Source organism: Hemitrygon akajei, chromosome 12 (genome assembly GCF_048418815.1).
Source record: "Hemitrygon akajei chromosome 12, sHemAka1.3, whole genome shotgun sequence".
Lineage (NCBI taxonomy): Eukaryota > Metazoa > Chordata > Chondrichthyes > Myliobatiformes > Dasyatidae > Hemitrygon > Hemitrygon akajei.
Window position 1 is genome coordinate 86,370,855 of NC_133135.1, and position 16,445 is coordinate 86,387,299.

The 16,445-nt window shown below is 41.0% G+C and overlaps 1 protein-coding gene across 1 annotated transcript in view; it reads left to right on the forward strand.

Annotated features, from left to right (window-relative positions):
* The window catches only part of astn1 (astrotactin 1), a 2,716,024-nt gene that overhangs the window by 1,569,341 nt on the left and 1,130,238 nt on the right, over positions 1-16,445 (forward strand). Inside the window, exon 10 of the mRNA XM_073063618.1 lies at positions 1,552-1,689. Coding sequence (XP_072919719.1) covers positions 1,552-1,689 — 138 coding nt within the window. The remainder of the gene's footprint in view (positions 1-1,551; positions 1,690-16,445) is intronic.

Genomic DNA, 16,445 nt, shown 5'->3' on the forward strand with positions numbered 1-16,445 from the left:
TTCCCATGTTCCAAAGACATGCTGCTGTTAGATTATTTGCTTGCCTCAAGTGTATTTAGTAAGTGGTGGAATCTGGTTGAGTTGATGGGCCTAAGAGGAGAATCAACTAGCTGCCGGATGATTGACAAACTGGATGGGCCAAAGGGGGGTTTTTTTCCGTGATGTGTGATCAAATGAAAGTCAGTAAAGCCTACAGATGCTCTAAGGCTGAAATAAAAATAGAGCATAGTGGAAACACTCAGCAGGTCAGGTAGTATATATAGAAAAACATAGCTAATATTTTAAATCAAAGAAATTTGAATTCCAACAAATGGCCCCCAAGCTGAAACGTTAACTCTGTTTCTTTCCACAGATTTTGCCTATTCTGTTGAGTGTTTCCAGTATGTTCCTATTTTTGATCCTATAACACCTTTGTTATTCTCTTTAAAGCAACTTGCCAAATTGAAAAGTTCAAAGTAAAACGTATTATCTGTGTACATACAATCCTAAGATTCTTTTCTGCCGATATACTTAGCAAATCTATAGAGCAGTAACTGTAAACTATAAACAGGAACTGTTAACTGTAAACAAACTATGCAAATGCAGATATAAATAAATAGAAATAAATAATGAGCATGAAATAATAATGTAACAGAGTCCTCAAATGAGTGTAGCTATCCCCTTTTGTTAGAGAGCCTGATGGTTGAGTGGTAGTAACTATTCATGAACCTTGTGCAAGTCCTGAGGTACCTGAGCAGTAGCAAGACAAGAGCATGGTCTGGGTGGTGAGGATCTTTGATGATTGATGCTGCTTTTCTACAGCAACATTTCATGTAGCTGTGCTCAATAACTGGGAGGGTTTTTCCTGTGATGTACGGGGCCGAATCCACTACCTATTGTAGGATTTTCTGCTCAAAGATATGGGTACATAATTAGGAAATAATATATTATCATTGTCCAAGAAATGGCTAATGGTGCCCTTAGTTCACAAGTCATCCTTTATAGACTATAAAATGCAAGATAACAGAAGACAGCCCTGTGCATTGGAAAAAAAAACATGAAAATGGCATCCCTTATCTGGAAGCACATTTTTTCAAATCAAACTTGTTTGCAAGATATGGTTATTGATAACAGTGCTACATTTGTTGTCCAATGCTTTCTGTTCCTAAACTGAAGAGATAGTTGCAAAGCAATTGCAGGCCAGGTAATGACAATAGATTTCCTTTTCTGAGGGACATTAATGAACCAAATGAGTTTTTATAACACTCCGTTAATTTAATTCCTCACTGAGACAATTTCTTCAAAAAGAGTTAAACCAAGATTTATTTAATGATTTGAGTTCAAATTCCTCAGCTGAGAATTTCTAGTATTGAGAGTTTTGACAGTTCAATCAATTAGTTGCTATATGATTGCACAGCAATAATTAATATTGTAGACGGTGTATTTAAATAAGGATATTATGGATTAAATTGTATGGTATTGTAAATCTGTGTCCTGTGGGTCTTTAACTTCTCGTGCTCAGAAATGCTCGCATTTCCTAAGTATTTATATGCTTTCTGTTGTATTTTTCAGGTTTACCTACACTCTAGGAGAAGGAATGTGGCTGCCACTTAGTAAAAGCTTTGTCATTCCTCCAGCTGAACTTGCAATCAACCCTTCAGCTAAATGCAAGACAGACATGACAGTGATGGAAGATGCAGTTGAGGTCAGGTAAGCAAGAGAGAGTTTTCCAGTTAGAATCATTTAATCTTTGCCTAAATCAGATGTTTGGCAGCTTATGCAACCTTGGGCATTCCTGATACCTTCAGCTTGAAATCAAAAGACTAAAGAGAGATCAAGTACGTGTAATGAAATGGGAAACCTTGCAGTGATTAAATTGTTACTGCAGTTGTCATTAAAGGAGCCATTCATTTCAAGCTCAAGTTTAATTGTCACTCACCCATACATATGTATACAGCTGAATGAAACTGATCCTCCAGGACCAAGGTATAATACAGTACATACAGTCATACACATCACACAGCACATATAGTTGTGATAGCACATACAGGCCCAGAAATAATTCTAGCCCAACTCCCTGAGTGGCATGGCCTGAAAATTGATGGGATGTTGTCCTGGAGCCATGTTTCTACAAGAACAAATATGTAGCAGTTCCTCATCTTGTGCTGGGATAGCCACAGATTAAGACAATCCAGCTTGTCTTCCAGGGAGCGAAAAATAGAGAACAGCACTGACAGGAGAGCCGCCCACAGGGGCTAACCTATAACCCAGCATGGATTCCAGTGTTAATTTCTCTTTTGGTTATTTTATAAAGTCTGACAATGATTTCTACTCAATGTAATCTCTATCATATTGCAAGAGACATAAAGCTACTTATTTCATGTATTGTACAGCAGAAGATTAGCAATGTGAGTGATAAATTGGACTCTATTATAAGGAGATTTGAGTAAGAGAATAGGAATCTTTTACTACAATTATTTAAGGCCTTAGTGGTACCACACTGAGGATTGTACAATTTCCGCCTTTTTGATGAAGGCTAAGGTGCATTTGCTCTATCTCAAGTGTTAACGGGTTCAGCAACAATAAATATATGTGAGGCAGGGTTTTTTATAACAAATAAAACATTTATTAAACACTGAAAAACAAACCCCCAAAAGTAAATAAACAACTAACGTAACCGGAAATCAGCTGCTGTGCGGCAGCTTAAACAGTTCTTAAAGGAATAAAGCGAAAACAGTTCTTAAAGCAATGTTGCAAAAACAGTTCTTCAAAGTAGTACAGCAAAAGTTCAAAATGCTTACAGTCCATTAAAGGAGAGACCTTTTAGACGATTTAAATTCTCTTTCACGTCGTGTTGTTGTGGTTCCCAGTCAAACTATACTTTTCCTGGAGAATTTACGAAGATGAAAATGAAACGGCTTAAAGGCACTGACCTTTCCTTTACAAAACTGTACCCAACCCTTTCTGCTATTACTTGCAGGGGTTACCTCAGGGATAGCCAACATATTCCTTCCAAATGAGGATCAAACAAGGTCTAACCTGTTTCACCGTCAAAATCGACTTTCCTCGATCTCTTAGCTCCCGAACTCCAATCTTCACTCTCCACTGAATTTTAACTGGCAGTATTATAAATAAACTGCCGGCAATGACCTTTTAAACTTTAGGCATTAAATAAAACTCCACCTTTGAACCAAACTGCATCATAATATTGGACCACGCAGTGGCATGGAGTCAAAATGGCAAATCCAGCCACGAACTGCCCCTCCTCACAGGGAGGGGTCCTCCTTTTATACCCTGTGAAAAACCTGTCACGTGACCTCTACTGGCGGGAAAATGATGTCACTCCACCGTCACATGACCATTACCTTAAGTCTTCAACACCACTGTCACGTGACAAGTACAAGATACCCACGGGTACGTAACACAAGGATCAATCCAAGACAGAGAGCGCAGTAAGTCAGAAATTGAGCAGGCCAGCCTCCATTCTCTTGGATTTATAACATTTAGAACTGATTTTAATGACACATACACCCACTGGCCACTTTTTTATTTCACTTGTTAACCTGTTTGTTAATGCAGATATCGAATCATCCAATTATGCGGCAGCAATTCATTACATAATATCATACAAACATTGTCAAGTGGTTCAGTTGTGTTCAGACCAATTATCAGAATGGGAAAGAAATGTGATCTAAGTGACTTTCAGCGTGGTACCAGACAGGGTGATTTGAGTATCTCAGAAACTGCCTCTCTGGAATTTTCGCATACAACAATGTCTAGAGTTTATAGAAAATGGTCCAGTGAGTGGCAGTTTGTTGTCAAAAATGCCTTGTTAATGCGAGAGGTCAGGGAGAAGGGCTAGACTGGTTCAGGCTGATAGGAAGGCAACAATGCCTCAAGTGATACAGCAGTGGTATGTAGAAGGGCACCACTGAATACACTACATGGTCAAGCCTTGAAGTGGATGGGTTACAACAGCAAAAGACCATGAAGATACACTCAGTGGCCACTTTATTAGGTAATAAAGTGCCACTGAGTGTTCACAATACATACTTTAGAAGGACTTGAGAGAGTAGACACAAGTATGACATTTAGCCTGATTTTGGACATACTTTGTGTCAAGATCTCAGAATTAGAGTTAAGTCATTTAGGATGGAAATGAAAAGGAACTCTTGATCTTGTGAAGGCTCAACTATTGTTACATTCAAGACAGATCAATAGATTTCTCAGCATTGGAGGAATCAAGGGATAGAGGAATAATGCAGTAAATGGTGTTGAGGTTGAAGGTTAGGCATGGTCGTAATGACGGATGAGATCAATTGCAGGCAGAAGAATGACCTATTCTTCATAATTACTAGCCGCCATAGTGTCCAAGAAGTTGTGCCTCTGAAAAGTGGCTTCCATCATTAAGGATCAGTACCTCCCAGGACGTGCCCTCTTCTTATTTTGCCATCAGGAAGGAGGCACAGAAACCTGAAGGCACACACTCAGTGATTCAGGAACAACATCTTCCCCTCTGCCATCCAATTTCTAAAAGGCCATTGAACACATGAATACCATCTCACTACTTTTTTCAAATTTCTATCCTTGCTCTGCTTATCTTAATTTAACTATTTAATATATAAACCGTAATTCCATTTTTTCCCCTATATTTATCATGTATTGCACTGTACTACTGCCACAAAGTTAACAAATTTCACAACATATGCTGGTGATATCACACCTGTTTCTGATACTGATTTTGATTTTCTGGTCCAGAAGCTTACTGTAGCAACTGCTGGTTTGGCACTAAATGATCTGTGTAATCTGAAGTATAATTCCAATGCAGAACTTAAGACTTTTAATGAATTTGTACTGAATCACTTGGCTCTGAGATTGCAATTTTATATGTTATTTGCTAACTACAAGTCTCACAGATTTGATCCAGGAAAAATATAGTTGAATAAATCAGACTTAATAAATTTTTTCCTGAATAACTTCGTTCCAGGGTTGGAATTTTATGTTATTAAATTGCTGATCTCAATTTTGATCTATGTAAAATACAGTTGGATAAATCATTGTGTAATGCTGTCTTGGCAGCATTGTATATCTCTATGTTTTTTAGAAGTAATGAGCAAGCAAATATCTTCCAAAAATTTGTTTCATATATTGACTAAAATTTTCTAAATAGTTAATAAATACTGTTGAGACTGATTAAAAATTGCAAGGGATTTCTAAAATTAAATCACATTTTGAACCACGGAGATGCTTCTTTTTGGATACTGAGTATGAACACTTAGGAATTAATTAGTGGTAATTGTCCAGTGTGATCGGTGTTCTGTGCCATATGTTGCTCAGCATCCGGGTCTAACCCAGCTAAATCTATTCTGATGAATTAACTACCCTGGCAGTTGACAGAATTTGTGCTGCTCTCATTCACTCTCACACACTCACTTGAATCCTATATGACACTGCCTCCTGAAGTCTCTTCTCCCATAAGAATCTGACTGATGGAGCTCACCTCAGGAAGAAGACAGTCACATATATCTTCCCATGATCTCTCTTACTAACTTTGACTGGTTCACTGTTTTGTTGTTCTCATCTGGTTGACTCGGTAATTTACTTATTCAAAAGGCATCTATCTTGGAAACGGATAGGCAGCAATTAGCTTGATTTGAATTTCAGTAATTTTAAATATGGGTGATGTGACCTATTTTGATTCTGTTACCTCTTTCAAAGGATTAAAATGTTGCTCATGCAAACCCATCTTCTTTCTAACTGCACAGGAAGAAAGAATGTCTGAATATACCTTGAACATTATGAAGCCACTTTATGTTGCATGAAAATTATCATGAAGTAGATTTGGTTGAATTAGAACAAAAATTGGTTCTATTTTCAGTGTTCGTCAAATCATATTTTTTGAGAGCAATCTCATATCACTGGTAATGAGATTAAGCATTTTGATGATAGGTATATTTTTCTCTCTATCCCCAAACCAAAGGGGGTAAAGTGCTAAATAATTAGGTTCCAGAGTGCTTTGAGACTATATGAATTGCCTTTGTTTTCTTGAGTACTCTAATGGATGCAACATTTATGAGTTTGTGGAGTCATTTGAACAGGTATATAAGAGGGATGGCTGGCACTAAGTTGCATGGTCTTCAGAGCTGTTTGATGGTATGAAGGTGTTAATGAATAAAAGTTGATTGGGTGAAATTAAATGTCATTTCCTAAAAACTGGATGTACTGCACTGCATCTGAGGGATAAGGCATTTAGATTCAATGAAGAGATGAATCTTGTTTAAAAGCTAGCAGCCTAAGGTCTGCAATATTTGTTCCTTGCCCTCTGTCCATCTGAGGCATAAATCCACAGAAACCCTGGATATGGCTGAAACCATCTGCAGATCACTCATTCAGGAGCAGCTTCAGAACTCCTCTGAACCATGCTTCTATGAAACTTCAAGATTACTGGAAGGCACTTATCTAAGCAAGACCCAGACTGGTTACGTAAATAGAAAATGAGTAGGTATTAACTGTTGGCCTTTGGCACACTGATGACTACTTCAGTTCCCCCTCCTCCACCCCCAGCAGAACCAAAACCATAACTATGCAACACCACTGGAACATCTAAGTTTTAAATGTAATATCATGTAGTCTTCTCACTAGGAGATGTAGAAGTGCTGGAATATATATCAATTTCATCCACCACACCCCCACCATTATCAATATCCAGTAATCAACTCAACGATTGGTTATGACCTCTCACTGATTGCATGTCATCCTCCATCCCTAGTGTTCTCTCCTTTGCAATAGTCCAAACCTGGCCCGTTTCTAGACTCAGTTGATTTCCTTAGCCTGCCTGCACTGTGGCAGAATAAGCCGAGCAAGGATCCTGATGATGCAAAGACTGCTGCTAATTCATGGGCAAAAATTTGAAAACAAAAACCTAATGAAATACAAGCAGTAATTAAAATAAAAAGACACTGTGTCAAAATGTTTCTAAGGCAGATGGGAATGGGCATAATCTTTCAGTCCCCATGATGGGAGGGAGCTGTCATATGATAGGACAATAGTTTGCTTAGTTCTGTTCAGAAAGGGATACAAGGATACCTCTTCCAATCATATGCCAGATAGTTTGACCTTTTATATGTGAATACATTTTTGGAAACAGTAAGTATGAAAATTGTGAATTAGCATGTGAAGAAGAAAATGGTGCCTGTGACACAAGTAGCTCATATTTCATTGTTTCTTCTGTCTTCTTGTGAATCTCTGATGCACTATTACCATCTTTCTAAAGGTTAGATATACACTGTGTATTTAGGTGAGTCTATCACAATCGTTGTAAATGGCTCGTTTGAACTGTTTAAAAGAAAAGACTGGATATGCTGAACATCTGAAACAAAGCTGAAAATGCCTGAACTATGCCAGAGATCTATAGAGAGAGCGAGATTCACATTCGTTTAGTTTGCTTCCTCACAACAACTACCCAGACCTTCTAAACTGCAATTTGATGGTTCTATTGTGTAAGAAACCTGGGAGCCTGACAGATAACCTTGTGCTGACCTTTGCTAATAACAGTGATTATCTTTACGGTGACTTTACAGGAAGCAGGTCCTCATGAAGAACCTCATAAGGTGTCCTGCTGAAAAAGCATTGGACAGAAATACATTCAGATAATTTGTTTAACCATTGATATTCTTTGCTCATCTCTTGATTTTTCTGTCATTGGTGACTTTAAACCAAGCAAAGGTTAGATCATTTGTTTTGATTTAATGCCTCTGTCTAAATCCTTTAGCCAAATAGTTTCTCAGTGTCAGTATCAAACGCAGAAAATTCAGATTCAATAGAATGAAAACAGGTTTTGAATCTTCTGTCTTACTAAATTGTTTTTATCTTTCCTACTATAGCAGGCCAAAATCATGCTACAGCTTCACAGTAATTAACAATAACTAAGAGTAGTATGTTTTCCCTCCCATGGCCTTCTAACTTTACCATATAACAACACATTAAAAAAAAACAAATCACCTTACGCTGACATCTGATTAATCATTCCCTTTCTAAGGGAGATATGCAGTATTAAGAATGAAAGTTTATGAAAGCATTGTAATGCTACAAAAACATTATATTAAAATGTCATGAAGCATAAAATGGAAAAGCAATTTAAATTAGTCCATCAACCTTCAGAATTCAATGCAGACAAAGCAGATTCTCATTTTTAGTAATTCCTCTTCTCAGTTTTTAAAGATAGGTGAACAAAATATGTTTTTCATCACTGCTTCCAATGAGCTGAATCATTTCAAGAGCCCAAAGACACAAGACAAACTTTTTAAATCAACTAAACAAAATCTATAAATACCTTGTTCTTGCGACCAATCGTATTTTAAACTGCACAGGTTTTAATCATTCTCCTGCAGATGCATTTTTGACTAGTAATAATAATACTCTGAGCATTTATTGCAGTGATCCCTTTTCTCATCCAATGGGTTAACTATTGAAAAAATGTGCATTTGACCCTTAACAATGACCAACATTGTTCCAGTTCTACTCCTTGCAGTACGGTGACCAAATTACCGTTCTTTACTTGCAAGCTGTTACAGGATATTAATCGTGCCAATGATTGTGAGGTCCATCATGGTGAACCTGCTGTTAGTGCATTTTTTCCCCTTTATGTGATCTATTTCTTGGATGAGTTCAGTTTTACTAATAACCAACTATGCCTTCATTGAGTTTTTGTAAATACTTCATCTGTTCTGGAAGAAAAAGTTCTTGAGAGAGTCAATATGTGACTATAATCTCACACATCCAATAGTGACATTTGCCCTTAACTAGATATTGGTGTCACTGACTTTAACTGAAGATCAGTGACCCCATTCAAGGGAATGGAGTTATACAGGAGGTGACAGCAAAGGCCGATGAAAAGCCGGAGATTAGATATGAAACAAGTCTAGCTCCTTAGTTCACAATTATAGTATTGTCCTGGACTAATATTGTATCCTGGGGCAGCGTACGAGGCTAAATGCATGTGCATAAACATCCAACTTATGTCCTGCAATTTGCATTTGCAGTGTGAGGGTATGGAAGTTTGGAGAATATTACCCCCAATTCGATTGACCCTATAATTAGTCATCATTCTGTTCCAGTCCAACATTTTGAGTGAACAGTCCAGATTTACAAACATCTTAGACTTTCTTTCTTGTGGTTGTCTTTTGCATGACAGGGAATAAGACCTCAATGAGGTCTTATATTATGCAAACGCCCACTCAAAAAACATTGGCAAGGAGGTGTCTCACATTTTAATCAGATGAAGGACACACACAAACTGGATGTACTGTATATGCACATGCATTTGAGGTGGTTACCAGAAAAGTTGATGAAGAAAAGGCAGTGAGTGTTGTCCACATGGGCTTTAGCAAAGCATTTGGCAAGGTCCCGCATAGGAGGTTGGTCAAGAAGACTCAGTTGCTTGGTGTTCAGGATGAGGCAGTCAATTGGATTAGACACTGGCTTTGTGGGAGAGTGGTAGTAAATGATTGCCTGTCTGACTGGAGGCCTGTGACTAGTGGAGTGCCACAGAGATCAGTACTGGGTCCATTGTTGTTTGCCATCTGTATCAGCTATCTGGGTGATAATGTGGTAAACTGGATCAGCTAATTTCTGGATGACACCAAGACTGACATACAGTGCATAGCAAGGAAGTGTCAAAGCTTGCAGCACAATCTGAGCCAGCTGGAAAAATCGCTAAGGAATGGCAAATGGAATTTAATGCGAACAAATATGAGGTTTTGCCCTTTGTGAGAACAAATTAGGGCAAAACTTAGGTGTGTCCCTATCAATCACTGTGCAACAAAGACCAAGTTATTATCAAGTTCCCAATGATGATATTTTCCAGGCCATGTATCTGATTTCTCCCTCTTCAGAAGCAATTGAGGTAAGTTAATGTTCATGTGTTGAGGACATTGTAATTCATTCAGAGCAATGCAACATCAAAGTTCGAGAAGGACATGATTCAATCCAAAAATAGTCACTTAATGCAATTCAATCCTTGAGAGAGACCCCGTCAGTATTGTGGTGCTGAAATAATCAGAGTGATGCAATCTAATTCGATCAGAATTTCCAGGTTTAAAGTATTGAAAGATGTGAAATATAAAAGCAAGCAGATTAAATAACTAAGTAACTCAAAAAATCAGTTTTGTTCTTAATATGCTAATATTCCAAATAAGTATACTTAAAGGGTCTTTTTCTGCTTCATGATGCTCAATGTGGATATACAGTAAAAAGGTGTTCACTAATGAACATCTTTATAAGGGAGTGAGTAACTATCAAAGAATGGAATTCAGAATGTTTCGAGCAGAGAGAATACTTACAGAAAATAACACATATTTAGTAATGAACAGAATGGGATGATAGCATATCATACTATTCTGCTTGATTCCCTTTAGCCAGGCAGAAGCAACTTTGCATAACTTTCATTGAATAACTCATGAAGTTGCAGACTGAACATACTCAGGAATATTGTGGGAATTCAGCTCATGCCTTTTGCCTAAAATGGACTTTGGCAAACACAATGCAGGGCTCTGTTTTCCTGGATTCTTTGCTTTAACAACTGACCCCCAACACAAAGCTGTGTTGTTATTTCCCTTGTTAGGCTCACCTTGACCCCATATTGAATATAAATAACCCATAAGACATTAGTCAAGAAAAAGATGGATGGCATTCTCATTGGAATCAGGTTGTAGTTTCAGGTTAGGTTCTAAATAATTGACTGCATAATGTAGGTTAGCATTCCACTCTGCAAATTCCTATGGGATATGCCTCTTGGGGAAAAAGAAATGTTGAACTGCACCTGTCCTCTTTACTGTTTATAAATGATCTTGTGGTATTGCTTTGAAGAATTGGGAGGTATTATTAACATAATTCCGCCAATATTTGTGCCTTTATCAACACCAGTGAAAAAAGCACATTTATTGATCACTATCATATTCCATGATTCACTTCTGTGCCCAAATCAGTTATAATGTTTCATACACCTCAAATAATACCTGTGAAATTTATTACAAAGCAGCCTGTGTCTAATGACTCTGTCTTGTTAAGCAGAATTTAATATTAGTTCTTATGTAAGACCTATTTCATTTAATACAAGTGATACACATAGAAGAAATTTGGCTGTTTCTTCTGTTACACAGCACATGATGCTCCTGACCCATTTTGTAAAGTTGTGGCATAAGATTTCAGGGTTGGTAGTTGGTATTTGCAGGATAATTCATTAAAAAGCAAGAGTCCAATTTTGTCCTAGCTGGAACCTTTCGTTAGTCCCTATTTATTCCATGCTAGTTACTTGTATGGTGGAGAACATTGAAATATTGGAAAGATGCAGAGGAACACCATGGGGTTCATTCCCAGTTCATGAAAAAAGCTTTTCCACCCAAAATGTTCCTGTCTTCACAGACACCATCTGACCTGCCAAATTTTTCCAGCATTTTTATATGTTTTAATTTTAGATTTCCAAGATCTGCTTTTTAATTTTATTTTTGATCCTGAAAATATGTTAATTCTCTGCCCTCAAGGTATTGAAAAGAAATCCAGGCAAGTAAAGAACAACTTCTCACTTCATTCCCATTTCCACAGAACGTTTGGAGTGCACTGTCCTTGAGATCATAGGTCTCTGTTTTTCGTTACCTAGTTTTTATATTTGCTGACTAGACCGACACCAGGAAAAACAGACTTATGCTTTTGGAGCAATAGACAAGACTGTAAAATAATGGTGTATTGATGGTTGCTTTCCTTTTCAGAACATAGAAAACAGCCATTACTCATCATTACTCATCTGTTACAGGGGTGTTAATGAGGCTGGTATGGTCTTGTAGGAATGCTGACTGTTCCATGCCTGGACTGCTTTTCAGAAAATCTGATCACTTGGCTGCCTGTCTCCTACCTGTATACAGGCAGAGGCTAAATAGCAAGGCTCCAGAGATAAGGACAACAAAGAGGTGGTCGAGGGAGGCAGAGGATTGGCTACGGGATTGCTTTGAGTCAATGGACTTGGGATTCATCAGAGGACAACAACACACACAAAATGCTGGTTGAACACAGCAGGCCAGGCAGCATCTATAGGGAGAGGCGCTGTCGACGTTTCGGGCTGAGACCCTTCATCAGGACTAACTGAAAGGAAAGATAGTAAGAGATTTGAAACTAGTGGGGGGAGGGGGAAATGCGAAATGATAGGAGAAGACCGGAGGGAGTGGGATGAAGCTTAGAGCTGGAAAAGTGATTGGCGAAAGTGATACAGAGCTGGAAAAGGGAAAGGATCATGGGACGGGAGGCCTCACGAGAAAGAAAGGGGGGGGGGGGAACACCAGAGGGAGATGGAGAACAGGTAAACAACTAAATATGTCAGGGATGGGGTAAGAAGGGAAGGAATAGCATTAGCAGAAATTAGAGAAGTCAATGTTCATGCCATCAGGTTGGAGGCTACCCAGCCGGTATATAAGGTGTTGTTCCTCCAACCTGAGTTTGGATTCATTTTGACAATAGAGGAGGCCATGGATAGACATATCAGAATGGGAATGGACGTGGAATTAAAATGTGTGGCCACTGGGAGATCCTGCTTTTTCTGGCGGACCGAGCATAGGTGTTCAGCGAAACAGTCTCCCAGTCTGCGTCGGGTCTCACCAATATATAAAAGGACACACCGGGAGCACCGGACACAGTATACCACACCAGCCGACTCACAGGTGAAGTGTCGCCTCACCTGGAAGGACTGTCTGGGGCCCTGAATGGTGGTGAGGGAGGAAGTGTAAAGGCAGGTGTAGCACTTGTTCTGTTTACAAGGGTAAGTGCCAGGAGGGAGATCGGTGGGAAGGGATGGGGGGGGGACGAGTGGACAAGGGAGTCGCATAGGGAGCGATCCCTGCGAAAAGCAGAAAGCGGGGGGGGAGGGAAAAATGTGCTTGGTAGTGGGATCCCGTTGGAGGTGGCAGAAGTTACGTAGAATTATACGTTGGACCTGGAGGCTGGTGGGGTGGTAGGTAAGGACAAGGGGAACCCTATCCCGAGTGGGGTGGCGGATAGATGGGGTGAGGGCAGATGTGCGGGAAATGGGAGAGATGCGTTTGAGAGCAGAGTTGATGGTGGACGAAGGGAAGCCCCTTTGTTTAAAAAAGGAAGCCATCTCCTTCGTCCTGGAATGCAAAGCCTCATCCTGAGAGCAGATGCGGCGGAGACGGAGGAATTGTGAGAAGGGGATAGCATTTTTGCAAGAGACAGAGTGGGAAGAGGAATAGTCCAGGTAGCTGTGAGAGTCTGTAGGCTTATAGTAGATATCAGCAGATAGGCCGTCTCCAGAGATGGGGACAGAAAGATTAAGAAAGGGGAGGGAGGTGTCTGAAATGGTCCAGGTAAACTTGAGGGCAGGATGAAAGTTGGAGGCAAAGTTAATGAAGTCGACGAACTCAGCATGCGTGCAGGAGGCAGCGCCAATGCAGTCGTCGATGTAGCGAAGGAAAAGAGGGGGATGGATACCCGTATAGACTTGGAATATGGACTGTTCCACAAAGCCAACAAAAATGCAGGCATAACTGGGACCCATACGGGTGCCCATGGCTACACCCTTAGTTTGGAGGAAGTGGGAAGAGCCAAAGGAGAAATTATTGAGAATAAGAACTAATTCCGCTAGACGGAGGAGAGAGGTGGTAGAGGGAAATTGGTTAGGTCTGGAATCCAAAAAAAAGCGAAGAGCTTTGAGACCATCTCAGTGGGGGATGGAGGTATATAGGGACTGGACGTCCATGGTGAAAATAAGACGGTAGGGGCCAGGGAAATTAAAATCATTGAAAAAATTCAAAGCATGAGAAGTGTCATGAACATAGGTGGGAAGAGATTGAACGGGGGGGGGGGGGGGTTAAGACAGTGTCAAGGTATGCAAAAATGAGTTCATTGGGGCAGGAGCAAGCTGAGACAATGGGTCTACCTGGACAGGCAGGTTTGTGGATCTTGGGTAGGAGGTAGAAATGGGAAGTGCGGGGTGTGGGAACTATGAGGTTGGTGGTAGTGGATGGGAGATCCCCAGAGCTGATAAGGTTGGTGATGGTATAGGAGACAATGGCCTGGTGCTCCTTAGTGAGGTCATGATCAAGGGGTAAATAAGAGGAGGTATCAGAGAGTTGTAGCTGTGCTTCGGCCAGGTAGAGGTCAGTACGCCAGACAACAACAGCTCCCCGCTTATCAGCAGGATTTATAGTGAGGTTGGGATTGGTGCGGAGGGAGCGGAGAGCAGAGCGTTCAGAAGAAGTGAGGTTGGAATTGGAACAGGGTGTGGTGAAGTCTTTAAATTCTACTGCAAAGCCTCTGCCAATGATGCCTACACTGAAGAAGTTTAAATCTTCTCTTCGACGGGAGTTCAGTGAAACCCTCTCTCGCTGCTCCCCATCTATAATTTCTTCGGCCCTTCAACTTTTCGATCATATTTTGACCCAGACCCACTACTACACCCATATATCCTTCCTTGGAACGTGTCTCCGCCGCCAACTGACTCCAGTTGGCTTCAGGATCCGTTTTTGAGCTTCTCAATTTGGACCTTCTGAGGATCCCAGGTACTCACATTTAATTGACACTACCTCCCGTTGTTTCTCCCGTCGAGCTTTGAGGGCGACACTCTCCGCCATGAGAGGGTACCTGGTGTCCCTATCACAATCCCTTCCACGCCTCCGGCACAGCTCCAATGCTAAATTTAAATTTGCCAACAATACCCACTGGCTGAATCGAAGGTGGTGCCAAATTAGCATATAGGAGGGAGATTGAAAATCTGACTGAGTGGTGCCACAACAGCAACCTCTCACTCAATGTCAGCAAAACCAAGAGCAGATCATTGATTTCAGGAGGAAGAAACGGGAGGTCCATGTGCCAGTCATCGTTGGGTGATTAGAGATGGAGAGGGTCAACAACTTTAAGTTCCTTGGTTTTATCATTTCAGAAGATCTGTCTTGGGCCCAGCACATAAATGCAATTATGAAGAAAGTAGAGCAACACTTCTGCTTCCTTAGAAGTTTGCGAAAATTCAGCACATCTTCTGAAACCCTGATGATCTTCCAGAGATGTGTGGTGGAGAGTATGTTGACTGGTTGCATCACGGCCTAGTACAGCCTGGTAACTCTTGAATGGACAATCTAACCAAAAGCAGTTGATACAACAGTATCCATCATGGGTAAAGCAACACACACAAAATGCTAGTGGAACACAGCAGGCCAGGCAGCATCTATAACGAGAAGCACTGTCAACGTTTTGGGCCGAGACCCTTCGTCAGGACTAACTGAAAGGAAAGATAGTAAGAGATTTGAAAGTAGGAGGGAGAGGAGAGGAAAATGCGAAATGATAGGAGAAGACCGGAGGGGGAGGGGTGAAGCTGAGAGCCAGACAGGTGATTGGCAAAAGGGATAGAGAGCTAGAGAAGGGAAAGGATCATGGGACGGGAGGCCTAGGGAGAAAGAAAGTGGGAGGGGAGCACCAGAAGGAGATGGAGAACAGGCAAAGTGATGGGCAGAGGGGGAAAAAAAACTAAATATATCAGGGATGGGGTAAGAAGGGGAGGGGCATTAACGGAAGTTAGAGAAGTCAATGTTCATGCCATCAGGTTGGAGGCTACCCAGCCGGTATATAAGGTGTTGTTCCTCCATCCTGACTGTGGCTTCATCTTGACAGTAGAGGAGGCCATGGATAGACATATCAGAATGGGAATGGGACGTGGAATTAAAATGTGTGGCCACTGGGAGATCCTGCTTTCTCTGGTGGACAGAGCGTAGGTGTTCAGCGAAACAGTCTCCCAGTCTGTGTCGGGTCTCACCAATATATAAAAGGCCACACCGGGAGCACTGGATGCAGTATACCACACCAGCCGACTCACAGGTGAAGTGTCGCCTCTCCTGGAAGGACTGTCTGGGGCCCTGAATGGTGGTGAGGGAGGAAGTGTAAGGGCAGGTGTAGCACTTGTTCTGCTTACAAGGGTAAGAGCCAGGAGGGAGATCGGTGGGAAGGGATGGGGGGGGACGAATGGACAAGGGAGTCGCATAGGGTGCAATCCCTGTGAAAAGCAGAAAGAGGGGGAGGGAAAAATGTGCTTGGTAGTGAGATCCCGTTGGAGGTGGCAGAAGTTACAGAGAATTATACGTTGGATCAGGAGGCTGGTGGGGTGGTAGGTAAGGACAAGGGGAACCCTATCCTGAGTGGGGTGGTGGGCGGATGGGGTGAGGGCAGATGTGTGGGAAATGGAAGAGATGCGTTTGAGAGCAGAGTTGATGGTGGAAGAAGGGAAGACCCTTTGTTTAAAAAAGGAAGGCATTTCCTTTGTCCTGGAATGAAAAGCCTCATCCTGAGAGCAGATGCAGCGGAAGCAGAGGAATTGTGAGAAGGGGATAGCATTTTTGCAAGAGACAGAGTGGGAAGAGGAATAGTCCAGGTAGCTGTGAGAGTCTGTAGGCTTATAGTAGATATCAGTAGAT